Below are 24,032 nucleotides of genomic sequence, written 5' to 3' on the forward strand. Positions count from 1 at the left end.
GTGTTCGATGTTGTTCTGATATTTTGTAGGCGTGGTACAGAAGTAACTCATCCTAAGGCCACGTATCCAATGCGTCATGATGGGGCCGAATCTTAATTCCGGCATGGCTGTTTGCGGCTTTATTTTTACAGTGGATTTGGGTTCTCCTTTTCTGTCACGGCAATAATAGTTTTCCACACCTACTGACCATACATTGACGACAAATCATTTGTTTAATGAAACTTAAGTGCCAAGAGTGCTAAAATGCCATGTTTCCCAAAACGTTAAATGTTTTGTATTTAGTTTTGCCTTATGTATCATCTAATTTACTTATTCTTGTATTTGTATTATATATATTAGCTGCTGCTTGGGATCCAGCCAAATTTAAGCAGTTACACAATAAAATAAAAAACATTAACCTCTACAGGATTCCCCCCCCCCCTTCCCCGCGGGACGGTTGAGTTAACGTAGGCTAATGTGATTAGCATGAGGTTGAAAGTAACAAGAACATTTTCCAGGTCATAGACACATCTGATATTGGCAGAAAGCTTCAATTGTTGTTAATATAACGGCACTGTCCAATTTACAGTAGCTGTTACAGTGAAATAACACCATGCTATTGTTTGATGACAGTGCACAGTTATGATCTTGAAAATATATTAATAAACCAATTAGGCACATTTGGAATACAACATTTTGAACAGAAATGCAATGGTTCTTTGGAATTAGTCTAAAACTTTGCACATGCACTGCTGCCATCTAGTGGACAACATCTAAATTGTGCCGGTGCTGGAATAATTCCTTATGACTTTTCTCTTGCATTTCAAAGGTGACGGTACCAAAAATGTTTAAAAATACACGTTTATTCTTTGTATTATCTTTTACCAGATCTAATGTGTTATATTCTCCTACATTAATTTCTACAAACTTCAAAGTGCATATCCTTGCACATCCTTGCTTCAGGTCCTGAGCTACAGGGAGTTAGATTTGGGTATGTCATTTTAGGAGAAAAAGGGGAGGAACCTTGAGGTTTTTGACATGCATTCACAGCAGATTTCACAGCATATTACGTGTCTGCCCTCAGACCACTACTCTCCTACCACATATCCACAATACAAAATTCCTGTTTGTGTATAGTGCGTATTTTATCGTATGTGTGTATCCATGTGTCTGTGCCTATGTTTGTGTTGCTTTATAGTCCCCGCTGTTCCATAAGGTATATTTTAATCTGTTTTATAAATCTGATTCTACTGCTGCATCAGTTGCATGATGTGGATTAGAATTTCATGAAGTCATGACTCTATGTAGTACTGTGCACCTCTGTGTGTTAGTAGTTTAAACAGACTTCTGGTGGCATGTCTTGTGGGGTATGTATGGGTGTCTGAGCTGTGTGCCAGTAGTTTAAACAGACAGCTCGGTGCATTCAACATGTCACTTCTCACAAATACAAGTAGTGATGAAGTTAATCTCTCCTCCACTTTGATATAGGAGAGATTGACATGCATTTTATTAATATTGGCTCTCTGTGTACATCCAAGGGCCAGCCGTGACGTCCTGTTATGGGCCAATTGAAAGTTCCCTAAGTCCCTCTTTTGTGGCACCTGACCACATGACTGAACAGTAGTCCAGGTATGACAAAACTAAGGCCTGTAGGACCTGCCTTGTTGATAGTGCTGTTAAGAATGCAGAGCATCACTTTATTATGGACAGACTTCTCCCTGTCCTAGCTACCTAGTCAGTTGTCCAACTGAAATGTGTCTTCCTCATTTAACCTGCCATAATCGACATCCACGTCTTCGGTACCCAGGGAACTGTTGTATCAATATGTTTTAACTCAATTTCCACATTATTCATTACAAGATTTAGTTGAGGTTTTAGTGAATGATTTGTCCCAAATACAATGCTTTTTGCTTTTGAAATATTTAGTTCTAACTTATTCCTTGCCACCCATTCTGAAACTAACTGTATTGCAGTCATTTCAGTCGTCGCTGTAGTAGCTGGCGTGTATAGTGGTTGGTCATCTGCATACATACCAGTGGCATGTCGTTAGTAAAGATTGAAAAAAGTAAGGGGCCTAGACAGCTGCCCTGGGGAATTCCTGATTCTACCTGGATTTTGTTGGAGAGGCTTCCATTAAAGAACCTCCTCTGTGTTCTGTTAAACAGGTAGCTCTTTATCGACAATATAGCAGGGGATGTAAAGCCATAACGGATACGTTTTTCCATCAGGTGACTATGATAGACAATATGAAAAGCCGCACTGAAGTGTAATAAAACAGCCCCAAAAATCTATTTGTCATCAATTTCTCTCAGCCAATCATCAGTCATTTGTGTAAGTGCTGTGCTTGTTGAATGTTCTTCCCTATCTTTGGAGCTTCCCAATTTGTATTATGTGTAAAATTGTATACCAGTTAATGACCCCAAATGACCCCAAATCAAAAATGGTTTCCGGACTAAGAGTCCCACCTGTTGAACCTTTAGTTAGTTGGTTATAAGGCAGGATATTTTAACACATTGATATCCATGTTCACAGAACCAAATGTAGAGTTGTCCTTCTTTGTTGCAATGCTTTGTTAAACACAACCTAAAGCAATCAGGGCCTGAGAGTAAATTTGTATTTAATGTATAAACATATACATTGTTAAGTAGAATGACATTTAGACCACAGCCTGGCATGAGATGTTTGGCCATATTTCGACCACTACCCCTCCTTACCTCCGCGTATGGGACCTACCCACTAAAACATTATGACTGTGACCGCGTATGGGACCTACCCACTAAAACATTATGACTGTGACCGCGTATGGGACCTACCCACTAAAACATTATGACTGTGACCGCGTATGGGACCTACCCACTAAAACATTATGACTGTGACCGCGTATGGGACCTACCCACTAAAACATTATGACTGTGACCACGTATGGGACCTACCCACTAAAACATTATGGGACCTACCCACTAAAACATTATGACTGTGACCGCGTATGGGACCTACCCACTAAAACATTATGACTGTGACCGCGTATGGGACCTACCCACTAAAACATTATGACTGTGACCGCGTATGGGACCTACCCACTAAAACATTATGACTGTGACCGCGTATGGGACCTACCCACTAAAACATTATGACTGTGACCGCGTATGGGACCTACCCACTAAAACATTATGACTGGGACATTAGGTTAAGTTAGTGGAATGTTTCAATACGAAAACTGAAGGCTTTTGGGAACTTGAATTTAAGGGAATATATATGTTGATATACTATGTGGGATGAAATTAAATGAGAAAGATGCTACTCTCGTTTCACTATGCCATCATGATACAAACACACAACAAGGTCATTCTTTACATTTACTGTCAGGATCTGACTTAGACAAAGCTATATATATTTTTTTATGCCTGTATTGGTGAACCTTTTTCAGTTAAAATACAATGCATTGTTATATATTTTCTGTTATTATAAATGTTGGTGTATTTGTATATGAAGCCCCTAAATAAGATCTGTTGCAACCAATTACCTTCAGAAGTCGCATGATTAGTTAAAGAAAGTCCACCTGTGTGCAATCTAAGTGTCACATGATCTCAGTATATATGGGGCCGCAAATAGCCTAGTGGTTAGAGCTTTGGACTAGTAATCGAAAGGTTGCACCACAAATCACCGAGCTGACAAGGTAAACATGTAATTCTGCCCCCGAACAAGGCAGTTAACTCCACTGTTCCTAGGCCGTCATTCGAAAATAAGAATTTGTTCATAATGCATTTAATACAAGGCTCCCCTTTGTTTGTGTTCAATACACCATTTCTTTTCTAATGCATCTTATTCAAGGCTGTCAAATTCTGAGTGTTGCCAGATTGGCTTTTTAAAACACAAAAAAAGGTATTTGATTGGGGAATGGGGATACATTTTTATGATGGGAAATTATAATACACACTGTATACACTCTCAAAAACACACACAAACACTCACTTTGTTTGTACTCATGTTATAGCCAACTTGCTGCATTCCCCAGTTTCTGTGTTGTGGGTTTGTATATGTGTGTTTCAGGAAATGGCTTCCTGGATACTAAGCAGCTGATTGGTCGGCCCCCATTGCTGATTGGAGCTCTGACCCCGTCCTCTCGGCAGGAGACACAGCGGTTTTCAATTACCGACTCCTTCTGCAGCTTTAAAAGCCAGTGTTCCTTTGTTAGGAAGAGAGCTTCTTGGTACGGCCTGTGTTTTGGTCTGTATAATTTGTAAAGTGCTTTGGTACGGCCTGTGTTTTGGTCTGTATAATTTGTAAAGTGCTTTGGTACGGCCTGTGTTTTGGTCTGTATAATTTGTAAAGTGCTTTGGTACGGCCTGTGTTTTGGTCTGTATAATTTGTAAAGTGCTTTGGTACGGCCTGTGTTTTGGTCTGTATAATTTGTAAAGTGCTTTGGTACGGCCTGTGTTTTGGTCTGTACAATTTGTAAAGTGCTTTGGTACGGCCTGTGTTTTGGTCTGTATAATTTGTAAAGTGCTTTGGTACGGCCTGTGTTTTGGTCTGTATAATTTGTAAAGTGCTTTGGTACGGCCTGTGTTTTGGTCTGTATAATTTGTAAAGTGCTTTGGTACGGCCTGTGTTTTGGTCTGTATAATTTGTAAAGTGCTTTGGTACGGCCTGTGTTTTGGTCTGTATAATTTGTAAAGTGTTTTGGTACGGCCTGTGTTTTGGTCTGTATAATTTGTAGCTGGCCTTGCTGACGTTTGTACCATAGGACTGTTTTTGATTAGTGAAATAGTTCACTCTTAAGTTTGTATTATTCTGTTTCATTTGTTCCCTGGGGGGGGGTGTGTGTATCATGGAAGGCAAGAGGCCTGCGGGCATACTTATACCCGTAGTGTATACTCTGTCTATGCACCCTAGATAAGACCTGGGTGGAACATCCCCTATATTTTGGTTAGTGCGCTAAGATGGGTAAGTAATGGGTGGGTAGTAGAGGTGGTTCTTTAACTTTGACTCTCTTTGCTTTTGTTCCTTCCAGACCCTTTTCCCCAAATTAAAGTGTGAAGGAAATACATTCCCTGTGAAAGGTCAAATTATCTGCCTCTGTCATCCTTACCTCCACCTGTAGTCACACCTCTATACCTCCACCTGTAGTCACACCTCTATACCTCCACCTGTAGTCACACCTCTATACCTCCACCTGTAGTCACACCTCTATACCTCCACCTGTAGTCACACCTCTATAACTCCACCTGTAGTCACACCTCTATACCTCCACCTGTAGTCACACCTCTATACCTCCACCTGTAGTCACACCTCTATACCTCCACCTGTAGTCACACCTCTATACCTCCACCTGTAGTCACACCTCTATACCTCCACCTGTAGTCACACCTCTATACCTCCACCTGTAGTCACACCTCTATACCTCCACCTCTAGTCACACCTCTATACCTCCTCCTCTAGTCACACCTCTATACCTCCTCCTCTAGTCACACCTCCTCCTCTAGTCACACCTCCACCTCTAGTCACACCTCCACCTCTAGTCACACCTCCACCTCTAGTCACACCTCCACCTCTAGTCACACCTCCACCTCCACCTAGTCACAGTCACCTCTAGTCACACCTCCACCTCTAGTCACACCTCCACCTCTAGTCACACCTCCACCTCTAGTCACACCTCCACCTCTAGTCACACCTCCACCTCTAGTCACACCTCCACCTCTAGTCACACCTCCACCTCTAGTCACACCTCCACCTCTAGTCACACCTCCACCTCTAGTCACACCTCCACCTCTAGTCACACCTCCACCTCTAGTCACACCTCCACCTCTAGTCACACCTCCACCTCTAGTCACACCTCCACCTCTAGTCACACCTCCACCTCTAGTCACCTCCACCTCTAGTCACACCTCCACCTCTAGTCACACCTCCACCTCTAGTCACACCTCCACCTCTAGTCACACCTCCACCTCTAGTCACACCTCCACCTCTAGTCACACCTCCACCTCTAGTCACACCTCCACCTCTAGTCACACCTCCACCTCTAGTCACACCTCCACCTCTAGTCACACCTCCACCTCTAGTCACACCTCCACCTCTAGTCACACCTCCACCTCTAGTCACACCTCCACCTCTAGTCACACCTCCACCTCTAGTCACACCTCCACCTCTAGTCACACCTCCACCTCTAGTCACACCTCACACCTCCACCTCTAGTACCTCCACCTCTAGTCACACCTCCACCTCTAGTCACACCTCCACCTCTAGTCACACCTCCACCTCTAGTCACACCTCCACCTCTAGTCACACCTCCACCTCTAGTCACACCTCCACCTCTAGTCACACCTCCACCTCTAGTCACACCTCCACCTCTAGTCACACCTCCACCTCTAGTCACACCTCCACCTCTAGTCACACCTCCACCTCTAGTCACACCTCCACCTCTAGTCACCTCCACCTCCACCTCTAGTCATACCTCCACCTCTAGTCATACCTCCACCTCTAGTCATACCTCCACCTCTAGTCATACCTCCACCTCTAGTCATACCTCCACCTCTAGTCACACCTCCACCTCTAGTCATACCTCCACCTCTAGTCATACCTCCACCTCTAGTCACACCTCCACCTCTAGTCACACCTCCACCTCTAGTCATACCTCCACCTCTAGTCAGTCACCTCCACCTCTAGTCATACCTCCACCTCTAGTCATACCTCCACCTCTAGTCATACCTCCACCTCTAGTCACACCTCCACCTCTAGTCATACCTCCACCTCTAGTCACACCTCCACCTCTAGTCACCTCCACCTCTAGTCATACCTCCACCTCTAGTCACCTCCACCTCTAGTCATACCTCCACCTCTAGTCATACCTCCACCTCTAGTCATACCTCCACCTCTAGTCATACCTCCACCTCTAGTCACACCTCCACCTCTAGTCATACCTCCACCTCTAGTCATACCTCCACCTCTAGTCATACCTCCACCTCTAGTCATACCTCCACCTCTAGTCATACCTCCACCTCTAGTCATACCTCCACCTCTAGTCATACCTCCACCTCTAGTCATACCTCCACCTCTAGTCATACCTCCACCTCTAGTCATACCTCCACCTCTAGTCATACCTCTGTCACTCCACGGGGAGTTGATTGTAGCAGGGTGTTGCGTTCCCTCCAAGAGGCGTGGGTAACACAACTCTTGACTTTTGTATGAATTTCACTGAAAATAGCAATAATTAATCAACACACTACTGTAAATAAATGGACACAACCTGTTATAAAACAGAAATTGCTCTGTAAATAAATGGTGAGAAATACTCAGTCTGAAGCCATTCGGCTATGGGTTTCACAGCCCTATAATAATGATACAAGTTATATCAGCTGAAAAAAATAGTTTATTTACAACCGGTGGCGTTGTTGTTGGGAATATAGTATAGGAGAGTGACATACAGTACCAGTCCAAAGTTTGGACACACCTACATTGTAGAATAATAGTGAAGACATCAAAACTATGAAATAACACATGGAATTTTTTACACTTTATTTCACCTTTATTTAACCAGGTAGGCTAGTTGAGAACAAGTTCTCATTTGCAACTGCGACCTGGCCAAGATAAAGCATAGCAGTGTGAACAGACAACACAGAGTTACACATGGAGTAAACAGTTAACAAGTCAATAATACAGTAGAAAAAAGGAGAGTCTATATACATTGTGTGCAAAAGGCATGAGGAGGTAGGCGAATAATTACAATTTTGCAGATTAACACTGGAGTGATAAATGATTAGATGGTCTTGTACAGGTAGAGATATTGGTGTGCAAAAGAGCAGAAAATAAAATAAATAAAAACAGTATGGGGATGAAATAGGTAAAAATGGGTGGGCTATTTACCGATAGACTATGTACAGCGGCAGCGATTGGTTAGCTGCTCAGATAGCAGATGTTTGAAGTTGGTGAGGGAGATAAGTCTCCAACTTCAGCGATTTTTGCAATTCATTCCAGTCACAGGCAGCAGAGTACTGGAACGAAAGGCGGCCAAATGAGGTGTTGGCTTTAGGGATGATCAGTGAGATGCACCTGCTGGAGCGAATCATGGAGTAACCAAAAAAGTGTTAAACAAATCTAAATATATTTTAGATTCTTCAAATCGCCACCCTTTGCCTTGATGACAGCTTTGCACAAAGGGTTGCTACATTGAAAAATCTAAAATATATTTGGATTTGTTTAACACTTTTGGTCACTACATGATTCCATATGAGTTAGTTCATAGTTTTGATGACTTCACTATTATTCTACAATGTAGAAAATAGTAAAAATGAAGAAAAACCCTTGAATGAGTATTTTTTTATTTAACCCTTAATTTACCATGTAAATTGATGACAGCAACGACCTGGAAATTAGTTACAGGGGATAGGAGATGAATGAGCCAGTTGTAAACTGGGGATGATATGAGGGCCAGATTGGGAATTTAACCAGGACACCGAGGTTAACACCCCTACTCTTACAGTAAGTGCCATGTGATCTTTAGTGACCAGAGTCAGGACACCCATTTAACATTCAATCTGAAAGACAGCACCCTACACAGGGCAATATCCCCAATCACTGCCCTGGGGGACTGGGACCATCTTTTTTTTTTTTTTGACCAGAGGAAAGGGTGGCTCCTATTGGCCCTCAACACCACTTCCAGCAGCATCTGGTCTCCCATCTAGCACAAACTCTGCTTAGCTTCAGAAGCAAGCCAGCAGTGGGTTGCAGGGTGGTATGCTGCTGATAGGACACACAACTTTTGACTGGTACTGTATAACCCCTAACTTGACTTCAGCCAATGAGAATCAAGAGGGGCCTAGCTTCGTCCTTCATGACTGGGATAGCAGGTTAGTGACTGCATCGCAGCGCTTGCAGTTAGCAACTGATTGCTTCCAAACAATTCATTCTTGAATTTACGATTTCCAACTTGTTGTGTAATGTTGATGGCCGATGAGCACGATACGTTTTATTTACAATTTCTCTTCATACGACAAGGATTGAGGAGGATTTGCCAGTAGATAGTAGACTTCATTCATGAGGTTGACTGCTTGTCTAGCTTGCTAGCTAAGATTTAGGAAGTATTACGTTGACATCAGTCCAATCAAAGCTACTGTAGATATAACTGTATTAGACATTTTATCTGTGACCAATGACCTTGAGCCTGCTGGGATGGGCACTTCTAATGTAAATCTATGGCAGCACCCAAGGGGCTTGCATTTTCGAGCTCTCCCTGTAGATATTGCGGTGACGTAGTGTCCCCATGAGTGACAGAACACTGAGCCAATCACGGCGCATCTAGAGAACATTACCAACCCCTACGTTCTGTATTTTCTGCTGGCTGCCCCACCAGCACAGAAAGCACACCGGCATTTTGGTTCTTCTTTCAAGAAAGCTTTGTATTCTGCTTTATTAACTCAATCATTTAAAAAATTTTTTTGCAAACTAATATGTGACGTGTATTGATTCCAAAATGACATGCAAAACAGGGCATAATAATAATACTATATATTTTTTTATTTTTAGCTAAACAGGTGGGGCTCTGAATGACAGGTCGCCACTGCTGGAGATTTATGTATTATTTTGGATTTGTACATTTTGTTTGACATTTTTTGGTCAATTTCACAGGGTTGTTCCAATGCTATCAATGGACAACATCAAAATGTATTGGTCAGCAATAACCCATTGCATTTGATTGGTAAAAAAATACATTTGACTGATAGGCCTAAAAATAAAAATAAATACAAGGCTATAGCATTCTAAGCACAGCAGCACAAGACACGTGTTGGCACACCATGTGAACCAAAACTCACTCAATATCCTCCTTTAAACTGGGGCCTATATAATTACTATGGTCCATTGTAAATATAACGGTCCTTGTTTCATCTGGTTTAATTTCGTGTAAGTAAAGATACCAAGTATATTTGGCAAAGAAGGGCAATTTTCTTTAAAACTGCATGGTTGGTTAATAAGGGCTTGAAAGTAACCATTTCACAAGTAAGGTCTACTACACCTGTTGTATTCGGCATTTCACTGTAAGGTCGACTACACCTGTTGTATACAGCATTTCACTGTGAGGTCTACTACACCTGTTGTATTCAGCATTTCACTGTAAGGTCTAGTACACCTGTTGTATACAGCATTTCACTGTGAGTTCTACCTACACCTGTTGTATTCAGCATTTCACTGCGAGTTCTACCTACACCTGTTGTATTCAGCATTTCACTGTGAGTTCTACCTACACCTGTTGTATACAGCATTTCACTGTGAGTTCTACCTACACCTGTTGTATACAGCATTTCACTGTGAGGTCTACTACACCTGTTGTATTCAGCATTTCACTGTAAGGTCTACTACACCTGTTGTATTCAGCATTTCACTGTAAGGTCTACTACACCTGTTGTATTCAGCATTTCACTGTAAGGTCTACTACACCTGTTATATTCAGCATTTCACTGTGAGGTCTACTACACCTGTTGTATTCAGCATTTCACTGTAAGGTCTACTACACCTGTTGTATTCAGCATTTCACTGTGAGGTCTACTACACCTGTTGTATTCAGCATTTCACTGTAAGGTCTACTACACCTGTTGTATTCAGCATTTCACTATAAGGTCTAGTACACCTGTTGTATTCAGCATTTCACTGTAAGGTCTACTACACCTGTTGTATTCAGCATTTCACTGTGAGGTCTACTACACCTGTTGTATTCAGCATTTCACTGTGAGGTCTACTACACCTGTTGTATTCAGCATTTCACTGTGAGGTCTACTACACCTGTTGTATTCAGCATTTCACTGTGAGGTCTACTACACCTGTTGTATTCAGCATTTCACTGTGAGGTCTACCTACACCTGTTGTATTCAGCATTTCACTGTGAGGTCTACTACACCTGTTGTATTCAGCATTTCACTGTGAGGTCTACTACACCTGTTGTATTCAGCATTTCACTGTAAGGTCTACTACACCTGTTGTATTCAGCATTTCACTGTAAGGTCTACTACACCTGTTGTATTCAGCATTTCACTGTGAGGTCTACTACACCTGTTGTATTCAGCATTTCACTGTGAGGTCTACTACACCTGTTATATTCGGCATTTCACTGTAAGGTCTACCTACACCTGTTGTATTCGGCGCTTGTGACTAATAAAGTTTGATTTGAATGAGCAACGGCGCCTTCTGGTAGTGATTCTCCAGCGGGTTGCTATGGTAACCGGTGAACTATGGAGGAGGACAACGCTGCCGCGGCTCTCGACAATATTGTGACAGAATTTCACACATACGAAGATTTCCTCGACTCTCAAATCACGTCGTTGGACTTGTATTATCTCGAGGTAAAGGCCTAAAAGTGTTTTGCAAATGTGTTTCGAGAAGTTTCTGCCAGCGTTTACCACCACACGACGTTGGCGAGTCAAAAGGTCCTTTCGCTAACGTTACGTAGCTATAGCAGCTAACCTAGCGATACATATAACATAGCTTGACATATGCAGTTGGCATTACTTGGTTGACAGGGCTATTAATTGTGCCCCCTTGCGCAATGTAAAAAAAAGTATCGTACCAAACTATGTAGTGCACCTTGAAACTTGTTTGTTGTGGTAGTCAAAATGATCAGGCGGTAGGTGGCAGTATAGGCCTTGACTTCAGTGAGGCAGTCATTGGTAGGTTCATTGAGTAACAAAGTGAAAAGCTATGTTCGAATAACGTAAACTCACCCCATTCCGTACAAATGTGCGCAACCGCAACATTCAAACGAGGCTACAAAGACATCTAATGGCACTGTAGCTCACTGTGTTCACTTCAAAATCAGGGGTGTGAACTAGGTTTATATTCAAGCGTTGATCGACATGGTAATGGATCTATAGTATTGGAGAAAAGTTTAAAAAAACGGACCCTCCGTTACATTGGGTCATGTTATGTAATTTACAGCACGCATAAAGCAACTATTTCTGTAGTAGAATCTCTCTCCACCAGGTGTAGCACTTCTCTCATCCTTTAAAAACAAGTAATTGACAGTGACAGGGGTAAGGGGGGATACCTAGTCATTGTTTGCGATATCATTGCATGCGATCATCATTCTCAAAGCCGCTGTTTACTTCTAAGATAACTTTAGCACCACTCTAAAAAACCCAATACAAATTCGACACAAACCTTCAAATAGGTATGTAATGACACATTATATAAACTCTTTATAGTGTTTTATTTGCATTTTAGAGGCGATAAGGTGATAAGTTGGACAGATCGAGTGAAATAAAGCAATTTTCCCTTCCCTTTCCCTCTCCTTCTCACCATCACGCATTAGTTTTGCTTCCCCACCCGCCATTTAAAAAAAGACCCGACGGGGCTCATTGCCTGCTTGAATTATGCAGAAATGGGCAGCGTTTAGGTCATGTCTTTGATTCTGTTGGAAAGGGGAGAAATTGTTCTTTACAATGGTATTGACATTACAGTTGATCTGGAAGTATTAGGGGCGCTAAAATAAGGGCAATTGTACGGACCAAGGCGATGTACGAGTTTACGTTATATACTATTAGTTCATTTTAGTAACGTTATACTGTTGGGGCAGCAGGTAGCCTAGTGGTTAGAGCATTAGGCCAGCAACCGAAAGGTTGCAAGATTGAATCCCAGAGCTGACAAAATAAAAATATGCCGTTCTGCCCCCCAGTTAACTCACTGTCCCTAGGCTGTCATTGTAAATAAGAAGTTGTTCATAACTGACTTGCCTAGTTAAAAAAAAAAAACCGAACGGTGTCCTTTCAGTTGAGCGTAGTATGCTTGTCTACCGGAAGTTGATGCCATTGCAACGCAACCTCTTGCTAGCTTGTTGGCATTAACTCATTACTGGCTAGACATCTTACTACCAAGGGTGTGTTGGTAAATTCATTCTAGAGTGCCATAGTGCGCTCTGGGCGATTGTAAATTAGTAAACTAGTTTGCTAGTTACTTCCAGTACGAATGAGAGAACACACTCATGTTATCCAGAGCGTTGTTAACTGTAACTTCCCTGCTGGCAACCATTGAATTACGCCTTTTTGCCTACTTTCACCTACACCAGCTGTATTCAACGGGTGTTGAGCGTTCGTATATTCATCAGTTGTTCTGCGCACTGGCATACTCAGACAAGAGTGCTCTGAATTTGGAGTAGATAGCCAGACCGAATTTACGAACGCACCCTTAATATACTGGCAATTTCCATGTAAATACTAGCCAATTAACGTTTGGTCATGTAGCTAGCTAACATACATACTGCTGTAATGATATGCTATGCGGTTCTTAAGGATACCGTATCGAACAAATTGTCAGCCAAAGTAACTTATTTTAAAAGTCATTACATTAATGAACATTTTTGTCATAATTAGTTAAAGCAATTAATTAGTATCTGCTCTCGTCGGACTCAGGCTGCTTATTTTCCACCATTTTCTGATTTCTGAAGAATTGCATTAGGGGCCCTAAAAGCACGGAAATAGTGTCCACTGCTTGTATACTAAAATCACGAGGGGTGTGGTATTTGGATACAGTCCTTAGTTGTGATTTATTGGCCATATACCAAAAACCTCAGAGGTGCCTTATTGCTATTATAAACTGGTTAGCAACATAATTAGAGCAGTAAAAATATGTTTTGTCATACACGTGGTATACGGTCTGATATACCACGGCTGTCAGCCAATCAGCATTCAGGGCTCAAACCACCCAGTTTATAATTGGTATTTTGCCGAATGTAGTACGACATCCGGGAACTTTTGGCATACTAACTTTACCCTTACTATGACCAATGCGCATACTACATACTCAGTTTATGTCACAAATAGAAGAGTTAGAACAGGAAGCCCAGTGGCCGACAGTGGGAGAAGATACTAGAGTTAGAACAGGAAGCCCAGTGGGAGAAGATCCTAGAGTTAGAACAGGAAGCCCAGTGGCCGACAGTGGGAGAAGATAGTAGAGTTAGAACAGGAAGCCCAGTGGGAGAAGATACTAGAGTTAGAACAGGAAGCCCAGTGGGAGAAGATACTAGAGTTCGAACAGGAAGCCCAGTGGCCTACAGTGGGAGAAGATAGTAGAGTTAGAACAGGAAGCCCAGTGGGAGAAGATACTAGAGTTAGAACAGGAAGCCCAGTGGGAGAAGATACTAGAGTTAGAACAGGAAGCCCAGTGGGAGAAGATACTAGAGTTAGAACAGGAAGCCCAGTGGCCGACAGTGGGAGAAGATAGTAGAGTTAGAACAGGAAGCCCAGTGGCCGACAGTGGGAGAAGATAGTAGAGTTAGAACAGGAAGCCCAGTGGCCGACAGTGGGAGAAGATAGTAGAGTTAGAACAGGAAGCCCAGTGGCCGACAGTGGGAGAAGATAGTAGAGTTAGAACAGGAAGCCCAGTGGCCGACAGTGGGAGAAGATAGTAGAGTTAGAACAGGAAGCCCAGTGGCCGACAGTGGGAGAAGATGGTAGAGTTAGTACAGGAAGCCCAGTGGGAGAAGATAGTAGAGTTAGAACAGGAAGCCCAGTGGGAGAAGATAGTAGAGTTAGAACAGGAAGCCCAGTAGGAGAAGATAGTAGAGTTAGAACAGGAAGTCCAGTGGGAGAAGACAGTAGAGTTAGAACAGGAAGCCCAGTGGGAGAAGACAGTAGAGTTAGTACAGGAAGCCCAGTGGGAGAAGACAGTAGAGTTAGTACAGGAAGCCCAGTGGGAGAAGACAGTAGAGTTAGTACAGGAAGCCCAGTGGCCGACAGTGGGAGAAGATACTAGAGTTAGAACAGGAAGCCCAGTGGCCGACAGTGGGAGAAGATACTAGAGTTAGAACAGGAAGCCCAGTGGCTGACAGTAGGAAAAGATACTAGAGTTAGAACAGGAAGCCCAGTGGCTGACAGTAGGAGAAGATACTAGAGTTAGAACAGGAAGCCCAGTGGGAGAAGATACTAGAGTTAGAACAGGAAGCCCAGTGGCAGACAGTAGGAGAAGATACTAGAGTTAGAACAGGAAGCCCAGTGGCAGACAGTAGGAGAAGATACTAGAGTTAAAACAGGAAGCCCAGTGGCAGACAGTAGGAGAAGATACTAGAGTTAGAACAGGAAGCCCAGTGGGAGAAGATACTAGAGTTACTACAGGAAGCCCAATGGCAGACAGTGGGAGAAAATACTAGAGTTAGAACAGGAAGCCCAGTGGGAGACAGTGGGAGAAGATACTAGAGTTAGAACAGGAAGCCCAGTGGGAGAAGATACTAGAGTTAGAACAGGAAGCCCAGTGGGAGACAGTGGGAGAAGATAGTAGAGTTAGAACAGGAAGCCCAGTGGGAGAAGATACTAGAGTTAGAACAGGAAGCCCAGTGGGAGACAGTGGGAGAAGATACTAGAGTTAGAACAGGAAGCCCAGTGGGAGACAGTGGGAGAAGATAGTAGAGTTACTACAGGAAGCCCAGTGGGAGAAGATACTAGAGTTAGAACAGGAAGCCCAGTGGGAGAAGATACTAGAGTTAGAACAGGAAGCCCAGTGGCAGACAGTAGGAGAAGATACTAGAGTTAGAACAGGAAGCCCAGTGGCAGACAGTAGGAGAAGATACTAGAGTTAAAACAGGAAGCCCAGTGGCAGACAGTAGGAGAAGATACTAGAGTTAGAACAGGAAGCCCAGTGGGAGAAGATACTAGAGTTACTACAGGAAGCCCAATGGCAGACAGTGGGAGAAAATACTAGAGTTAGAACAGGAAGCCCAGTGGGAGACAGTGGGAGAAGATACTAGAGTTAGAACAGGAAGCCCAGTGGGAGAAGATACTAGAGTTAGAACAGGAAGCCCAGTGGGAGAAGATACTAGAGTTAGAACAGGAAGCCCAGTGGGAGACAGTGGGAGAAGATAGTAGAGTTAGAACAGGAAGCCCAGTGGGAGAAGATACTAGAGTTAGAACAGGAAGCCCAGTGGGAGAAGATACTAGAGTTAGAACAGGAAGCCCAGTGGGAGAAGATAGTAGAGTTAGAACACGAAGCCCAGTGGGAGAAGATAGTAGAGTTAGAACAGGAAGCCCAGTGGGAGAAGATACTAGAGTTAGAACAGGAAGCCCAGTGGGAGAAGACAGTAGAGTTACTACAGGAAGCCCAGTGGGAGAAGATACTAGAGTTAGAACAGGAAGCCCAGTGGGAGACAGTGGGAGAAGATAGTAGAGTTACTACAGGAAGCCCAGTGGGAGAAGATACTAGAGTTAGAACAGGAAGCCCAGTGGGAGAAGATACTAGAGTTAGAACAGGAAGCCCAGTGGGAGACAGTGGGAGAAGATAGTAGAGTTACTACAGGAAGCCCAGTGGGAGAAGATACTAGAGTTCGAACAGGAAGCCCAGTGGGAGAAGATACTAGAGTTAGAACAGGAAGCCCAGTGGGAGAAGATAGTAGAGTTAGTACAGGAAGCCCAGTGGGAGAAGACAGTAGAGTTCGAACAGGAAGCCCAGTGGGAGAAGATACTAGAGTTAGAACAGGAAGCCCAGTGGGAGACAGTGGGAGAAGATACTAGAGTTAGAACAGGAAGCCCAGTGGGAGAAGATACTAGAGTTAGAACAGGAAGCACAGTGGGAGAAGATAGTAGAGTTAGTACAGGAAGCCCAGTGGGAGAAGACAGTAGAGTTCGAACAGGAAGCCCAGTGGGAGAAGATACTAGAGTTAGAACAGGAAGCCCAGTGGGAGACAGTGGGAGAAGATACTAGAGTTAGAACAGGAAGCCCAGTGGGAGAAGATACTAGAGTTAGAACAGGAAGCCCAGTGGGAGAAGATACTAGAGTTAGAACAGGAAGCCCAGTGGGAGACAGTGGGAGAAGATAGTAGAGTTACTACAGGAAGCCCAGTGGGAGAAGATACTAGAGTTAGAACAGGAAGCCCAGTGGGAGAAGATAGTAGAGTTAGAACAGGAAGCCCAGTGGCCGACAGTGGGAGAAGATACTAGAGTTAGAACAGGAAGCCCAGTGGGAGACAGTGGGAGAAGATACTAGAGTTAGAACAGGAAGCCCAGTGGGAGAAGATACTAGAGTTAGAACAGGAAGCACAGTGGGAGAAGATAGTAGAGTTAGTACAGGAAGCCCAGTGGGAGAAGACAGTAGAGTTCGAACAGGAAGCCCAGTGGGAGAAGATACTAGAGTTAGAACAGGAAGCCCAGTGGGAGACAGTGGGAGAAGATACTAGAGTTAGAACAGGAAGCCCAGTGGGAGAAGATACTAGAGTTAGAACAGGAAGCCCAGTGGGAGAAGATACTAGAGTTAGAACAGGAAGCCCAGTGGGAGACAGTGGGAGAAGATAGTAGAGTTACTACAGGAAGCCCAGTGGGAGAAGATACTAGAGTTAGAACAGGAAGCCCAGTGGGAGAAGATAGTAGAGTTAGAACAGGAAGCCCAGTGGCCGACAGTGGGAGAAGATACTAGAGTTAGAACAGGAAGCCCAGTGGGAGACAGTGGGAGAAGATAGTAGAGTTACTACAGGAAGCCCAGTGGGAGAAGATACTAGAGTTCGAACAGGAAGCCCAGTGGGAGAAGATACTAGAGTTAGAACAGGAAGCCCAGTGGGAGAAGACAGTAGAGTTCGAACAGGAAGCCCAGTGGGAGAAGATACTAGAGTTAGAACAGGAAGCCCAGTGGGAGACAGTGGGAGAAGATACTAGAGTTAGAACAGGAAGCCCAGTGGGAGAAGATACTAGAGTTAGAACAGGAAGCACAGTGGGAGAATATAGTAGAGTTAGTACAGGAAGCCCAGTGGGAGAAGACAGTAGAGTTCGAACAGGAAGCCCAGTGGGAGAAGATACTAGAGTTAGAACAGGAAGCCCAGTGGGAGACAGTGGGAGAAGATACTAGAGTTAGAACAGGAAGCCCAGTGGGAGAAGATACTAGAGTTAGAACAGGAAGCCCAGTGGGAGAAGATACTAGAGTTAGAACAGGAAGCCCAGTGGGAGAAGATACTAGAGTTAGAACAGGAGAGTGGGAAGAGTGGGAGAAGACAGAGTTACTACAGGAAGCCCAGTGGGAGAAGATACTAGAGTTAGAACAGGAAGCCCAGTGGGAGACAGTGGGAGAAGATAGTAGAGTTACTACAGGAAGCCCAGTGGGAGAAGATACTAGAGTTAGAACAGGAAGCCCAGTGGGAGAAGATACTAGAGTTAGAACAGGAAGCCCAGTGGGAGACAGTGGGAGAAGATAGTAGAGTTACTACAGGAAGCCCAGTGGGAGAAGATACTAGAGTTCGAACAGGAAGCCCAGTGGGAGAAGATACTAGAGTTAGAACAGGAAGCCCAGTGGGAGAAGATAGTAGAGTTAGTACAGGAAGCCCAGTGGGAGAAGACAGTAGAGTTCGAACAGGAAGCCCAGTGGGAGAAGATACTAGAGTTAGAACAGGAAGCCCAGTGGGAGACAGTGGGAGAAGATACTAGAGTTAGAACAGGAAGCCCAGTGGGAGAAGATACTAGAGTTAGAACAGGAAGCACAGTGGGAGAAGATAGTAGAGTTAGTACAGGAAGCCCAGTGGGAGAAGACAGTAGAGTTCGAACAGGAAGCCCAGTGGGAGAAGATACTAGAGTTAGAACAGGAAGCCCAGTGGGAGACAGTGGGAGAAGATACTAGAGTTAGAACAGGAAGCCCAGTGGGAGAAGATACTAGAGTTAGAACAGGAAGCCCAGTGGGAGAAGATACTAGAGTTAGAACAGGAAGCCCAGTGGGAGACAGTGGGAGAAGATAGTAGAGTTAGAACAGGAAGCCCAGTGGGAGAAGATACTAGAGTTAGAACAGGAAGCCCAGTGGGAGAAGATAGTAGAGTTAGAACAGGAAGCCCAGTGGCCGACAGTGGGAGAAGATACTAGAGTTAGAACAGGAAGCCCAGTGGGAGACAGTGGGAGAAGATAGTAGAGTACAGGAAGCCCAGTGGGAGAAGAGACAGGAAGGAAGCCCAGTGGGAGAAGATACTAGAGTTAGAACAGGAAGCCAGTGGGAGAAGACAGTAGAGGAGAACAGTGGGAGAAGATACTAGAGTTAGAACAGGAAGCCCAGTGGGAGAAGATACTAGAGTTAGAACAGGAAGCCCAGTGGGAGAAGATACTAGAGTTAGAACAGGAAGCCCAGTGGGAGAAGATACTAGAGTTAGAACAGGAAGCCCAGTGGGAGAAGATACTAGAGTTAGAACAGGAAGCCCAGTGGGAGACAGTGGGAGAAGATACTAGAGTTAGAACAGGAAGCCCAGTGGGAGAAGATACTAGAGTTAGAACAGGAAGCCCAGTGGGAGACAGTGGGAGAAGATACTAGAGTTAGAACAGGAAGCCCAGTGGGAGACAGTGGGAGAAGATACTAGAGTTAGAACAGGAAGCCCAGTGGGAGAAGATACTAGAGTTAGAACAGGAAGCCCAGTGGCCGACAGTGGGAGAAGATACTAGAGTTAGAACAGGAAGCCCAGTGGGAGAAGATACTAGAGTTAGAACAGGAAGCCCAGTGGGAGAAGATACTAGAGTTAGAACAGGAAGCCCAGTGGGAGAAGATACTAGAGTTAGAACAGGAAGCCCAGTGGGAGAAGATACTAGAGTTAGAACAGGAAGCCCAGTGGGAGAAGATGGATTTTGATCGGTGACATTTAATCTTAATACAGTTTTCTGTTCCCAAAACTAGAATCTGTTATGAACAGATTTTGAATACTTTAACCTTCGCCAAAGTTGTGTTGTTTAGAAGGACTGCGAAGACGAATTCAGTAATTGCACACGCACACTCCACAGAGTAGGCGCTTCCTAGCTTCAATATAATATTCACTTTAAAGTGTGCCTTGTTTCCGCACCACCTCCCAGGTTCAATATAATATTCACTTTAAAGTGTGCCTTGTTTCAGCACCACCTCCCAGCTTCAATATAATATTCACTTTAAAGTGTGCCTTGTTTCAGCACCACCTCCCAGCTTCAATATAATATTCACTTTAAAGTGTGCCTTGTTTCAGCATCACCTCCCAGCTTCAATATAATATTCACTTTAAAGTGTGCCTTGTTTCAGCACCACCTCCCAGCTTCAATATAATATTCACTTTAAAGTGTGCCTTGTTTCAGCACCACCTCCCAGCTTCAATATAATATTCACTTTAAAGTGTGCTTTGTTTCAGCATCACCTCTCAGGGACAGTTGGGTCATTCCTAGGCATAGAATGTTTAGCATCATGGAAACACCATCTATTTCCTGAAAATTTGCTCATTTCTATCCGTCTAATCAATCCAACAAAGAAAAAAATACAATCAAAGGGCTAAGTTAGTTTATAGGGCTAAGTTAGTTTATAGGGCTAAATTAGTTTATAGGGCTAAATTAGTTTATAGGGCTAAATTAGTTTACAGGGCTAAATTAGTTTATAGGGCTAAATTAGTTTACAGGGCTAAATTAGTTTATAGGGCTAAATTAGTTTACAGGGCTAAATTAGTTTACAGGGCTAAATTAGTTTACAGGGCTAAATTAGTTTATAGGGCTAAATTAGTTTATAGGGCTAAATTAGTTTATAGGGCTAAACATGCAACAATTTCAAAGATTTGACTGAGTTACAGTTCACATACAGAAATCAGTCAATTTAAAGAAATACATTTAGTCCTAATCTATGGATTTCACATGACTGGGAATACAGATATGCATCTGTTGGTCACAGATACCTTAAAAAAAAGTAGGGGCGTGGATCAGAAAACCAGTCTGTATCTGGTGTGATCACCATTTGTCTCATGCAGCGTGACACATCTCCTTCACATAGAGTTGATCTGGCTGTCGACTGTGGCCTGTGGAATGTTGTCCCACTCCTCCTTAAATGGCTGTGGAGGTTTCTGGATATTGGTGGGAACTGGAACAGGCTGTCGTACACGTTGATCCAGAGCATTCCAAACATGCTCAATGGGTTACATGTCTGGTGAATGTGCAGGCCATGGAAGAACTAGGACATTTTAAGCTTCCAGGAATTGTGTACAGATCCTTGCTACATGGGGCCGTGTATTATAATGCTGAACCATGAGGTGATTGAGGTGGATGAATGGCACAACAATGGGCCTCAGGATCTTGTCACGGTATCTCTGTGCATTCAAATTGGCATTACTAGAATGCAGTTGTGTTCGTTGTCCGTAGCTTATGCCTGCCCATACCACAACCCCACTGCCACCATGTTCACAACATTGATATCAGCAAACCACTCGCCCACATGACGCCATACAAGTTGTTTGCTATCTGCCTGGTACATTTGAAAAATTAATCCGTGAACATTTTTGACTGTCCCATTTTCATTTAAAAAAATCTTTATTTAATTTTCAGCCCTGTCAAAGGGGGTGGTATTTGTCATTGAATATGAGAAATGTCATAAATTCAGCTTCTACGCCTATAAGAGCTATTTGTTTAACAGCTTCACCACTAGATGGGACTTTTGACTATTGCTGGGAAGTTACATAACGTTCAGCTGAATAGCCATGTCATGCTGGAACACCTGTGTCCACAGAGGGTAGAACACAGCATGTATCTCACCTGGTTATCAACTCTGGACAAACAAACAGTATCAAACTCTATCACCTCCCTCACTTTCAGGTGTAGACACACTGCAGTCAACCCAGGTCTAGGCTAAACCTGCACAGTCATGACTTATGTGGGTATTGATTAAGTGTGTTGTTGCCAATGGTTTTTCTATGGATACTTTACCAGACTTCTGATGTTTGTTAGTATTTAGGCCTAGGTTCATCAAGTGTACATTTCTGAAAATCTAACTAGGTTTTTTTCCCCCAGAGTCAGGTATTTAGAGAGTTGGTATATTGAGTTTTTAGCATTACGATATTCAAAATGTAAAATAAATTAGGCCCGACTCTAAATACATGGCTGTGGTTTGCCCTATAACATCTATGCCAACAGGAAACCCCAACAACCAATCAGAAGTTTATTTAGAAAACATTTTGGGTTTGAGTCCATTCAGCAATGTAATCCTAGTTGTTTAAAACAAGCAAATCAAGTTTGAATAGCGGAACTCAGAACAGTCAAATGGACTCAGTCAATGAGCGTTGACATGACAATGGATTAAGACAGTGATCACATCACTGACCGAATAAAGTTATTTTGGAAATAATATAACTAATTTACTTGGAATGGTTTGCCACATGAAAGGTGAAAGAAATAGAAACTTTCCCTGACTTGTCTGGATGTTGAGGCCTGAGGACTGGCTGGGTGAGGACTGGCTGGGTGAGGACTGGCTGGGTGAGGACTGGCTGGGTGAGGACTGGCTGGGTGAGGACTGGCTGGGTGAGGACTGGCTGGGTGAGGACTGGCTGGGTAAGGACTGGCTGGGCTTGGCTTAGCTTAGTTCGGGGAAGTAGAATGACATGTGGCACAAGCCTTGATCCAACCAGCCACAGGCCTGGGTTGGGTTGAACTTAAAAGGATAGCTCTGTTTAGATGACTGGTCATGGTGATGTGTATATATCAAGCTATGTCCTTACCACATATTTGACCACAAGCATGCTGCCTCCCTTAACCTAACCCTACGACCTCTGCTATGCACACACACACACACACACACACACACACACACACACACACACACACACACACACACACACACACACACACACACACACACACACACACACACACACACACACACACACACACACACACACACACACACACACACACACAATATTTTTAAAATCTACAATTCATCTTTAGCAGACTGTCCATTATGTTTTGCATTGTCTGCTCCAGCCTCCAATCAAAAAGAAGCTCAACGTGTGTGTGTCTGTTTATATATGTGTATAGTGGGGGGGTTATTAGTGCGCGCCCTCCCCCTGTCTGTCTGAGCAGATGTCCATTCATTGCTCCTGTAGGATGAGGAGTAAGGATGGTTACCTTTCTGTTTATGTGTGTGTGTGGTGGGGGGGGTTCGCCAGTGGATCCACCTTCCCCTCCCTGTCTGTCTGACCAGGTCTCTTTTCATTGCTCCACCAGGATGAGGAGTTGGCTCGCCAGCTGGTGGAGCTGGGCTACAGGGGCAGCGGAGAGGTCCTGAAGAGGGAGGAATTTGAGACCAGGAAAGCAGCTGCAGAAGCCTCCAGGCTCTCCAAGAGGAGCCAGCAGAAGTAAGTCAGTTAGACAGTGAAGCTATCTGTCAATTAGGGGCCACAGTGCTCTCCAAGGGGAAAGCCACAGTGCTCTCCAAGAGGAAGGCACTGTCAACTAGTGGCCACAGTGCTCTCCAAGAGGAAGGTACTGTCAACTAGTGGCCACAGTGCTCTCCAAGAGGAAGGTACTGTCAACTAGTGGCCACAGTGCTCTCCAAGAGGAAGGCACTGTCTGTCTGTCAACTAGTGGCCACAGTGCTCTCCAAGAGGAAGGCACTGTCTGTCTGTCAACTAGTGGCCACAGTGCTCTCCAAGAGGAAGGCACTGTCTGACTGTCAATTAGGGGCCACAGTGCTCTCTAAGGGGAAGGCCACAGTGCTCTCCAAGAGGAAGGCACTGTCTGATTGTCAACTAGTGGCCACAGTGCTCTCTAAGGGGAAGACATTGTCTGTTTGGGCTTTTGTCTTTGTGAGTGTGTTGTGCTGGATTTGACTTCATTGTAGAAAGGAAAATGTTGTGATGATTTCAGCTTGACATGACATCTGCAGCGATCACGATGAATGTCATCTGGGATATTACTCCAATCAAATGTGAATTAAAAACTACAGGTTACAAATTCAAGAACGAGAATTTCAACACCACAATACATTTGTACATTTAATCAAAACAAATGCAATTGTCATTTAACATTCTCAACGTTAGACTCCTACACCACCAGGGAATCAAGACACAGGGAGTTCTAGCAGGTTATTAAATTAGGATTGACCTATATATGCCATTTAGCAGACGCTTTTATCCAAAGCGACTTACAGTCATGTGTGCATACATTCTACGTATGGGTGGTCCCGGGGATCGAACCCACTACCCTGGCGTTACAAGCGCCATGCTCTACCAACTGAGCTACAGAAGGACCACCCAAGGACCACCCAAGACCTAATTCGGTGGAGACCCGAGGAACCTCGAGTTAACCAATCCTGTGAACGCAGTAGGTATCTTGTGTTTTTATACTTCAACAAAG

General features: G+C 43.9%; 1 protein-coding gene across 1 annotated transcript in view; it reads left to right on the forward strand.

Annotated features, from left to right (window-relative positions):
* Positions 1–11,169: 11,169 nt before the first annotated feature.
* The window catches only part of cfap299 (cilia and flagella associated protein 299), a 270,945-nt gene continuing 258,082 nt past the window's right edge, over positions 11,170–24,032 (forward strand). The window contains exons 1-2 of the mRNA XM_046348233.1: positions 11,170–11,306; positions 22,902–23,032. Coding sequence (XP_046204189.1) covers positions 11,196–11,306; positions 22,902–23,032 — 242 coding nt within the window. The 5' untranslated portion in view covers positions 11,170–11,195. The remainder of the gene's footprint in view (positions 11,307–22,901; positions 23,033–24,032) is intronic.

This window comes from Oncorhynchus gorbuscha, linkage group LG04, assembly GCF_021184085.1.
Source record: "Oncorhynchus gorbuscha isolate QuinsamMale2020 ecotype Even-year linkage group LG04, OgorEven_v1.0, whole genome shotgun sequence".
NCBI lineage: Eukaryota > Metazoa > Chordata > Actinopteri > Salmoniformes > Salmonidae > Oncorhynchus > Oncorhynchus gorbuscha.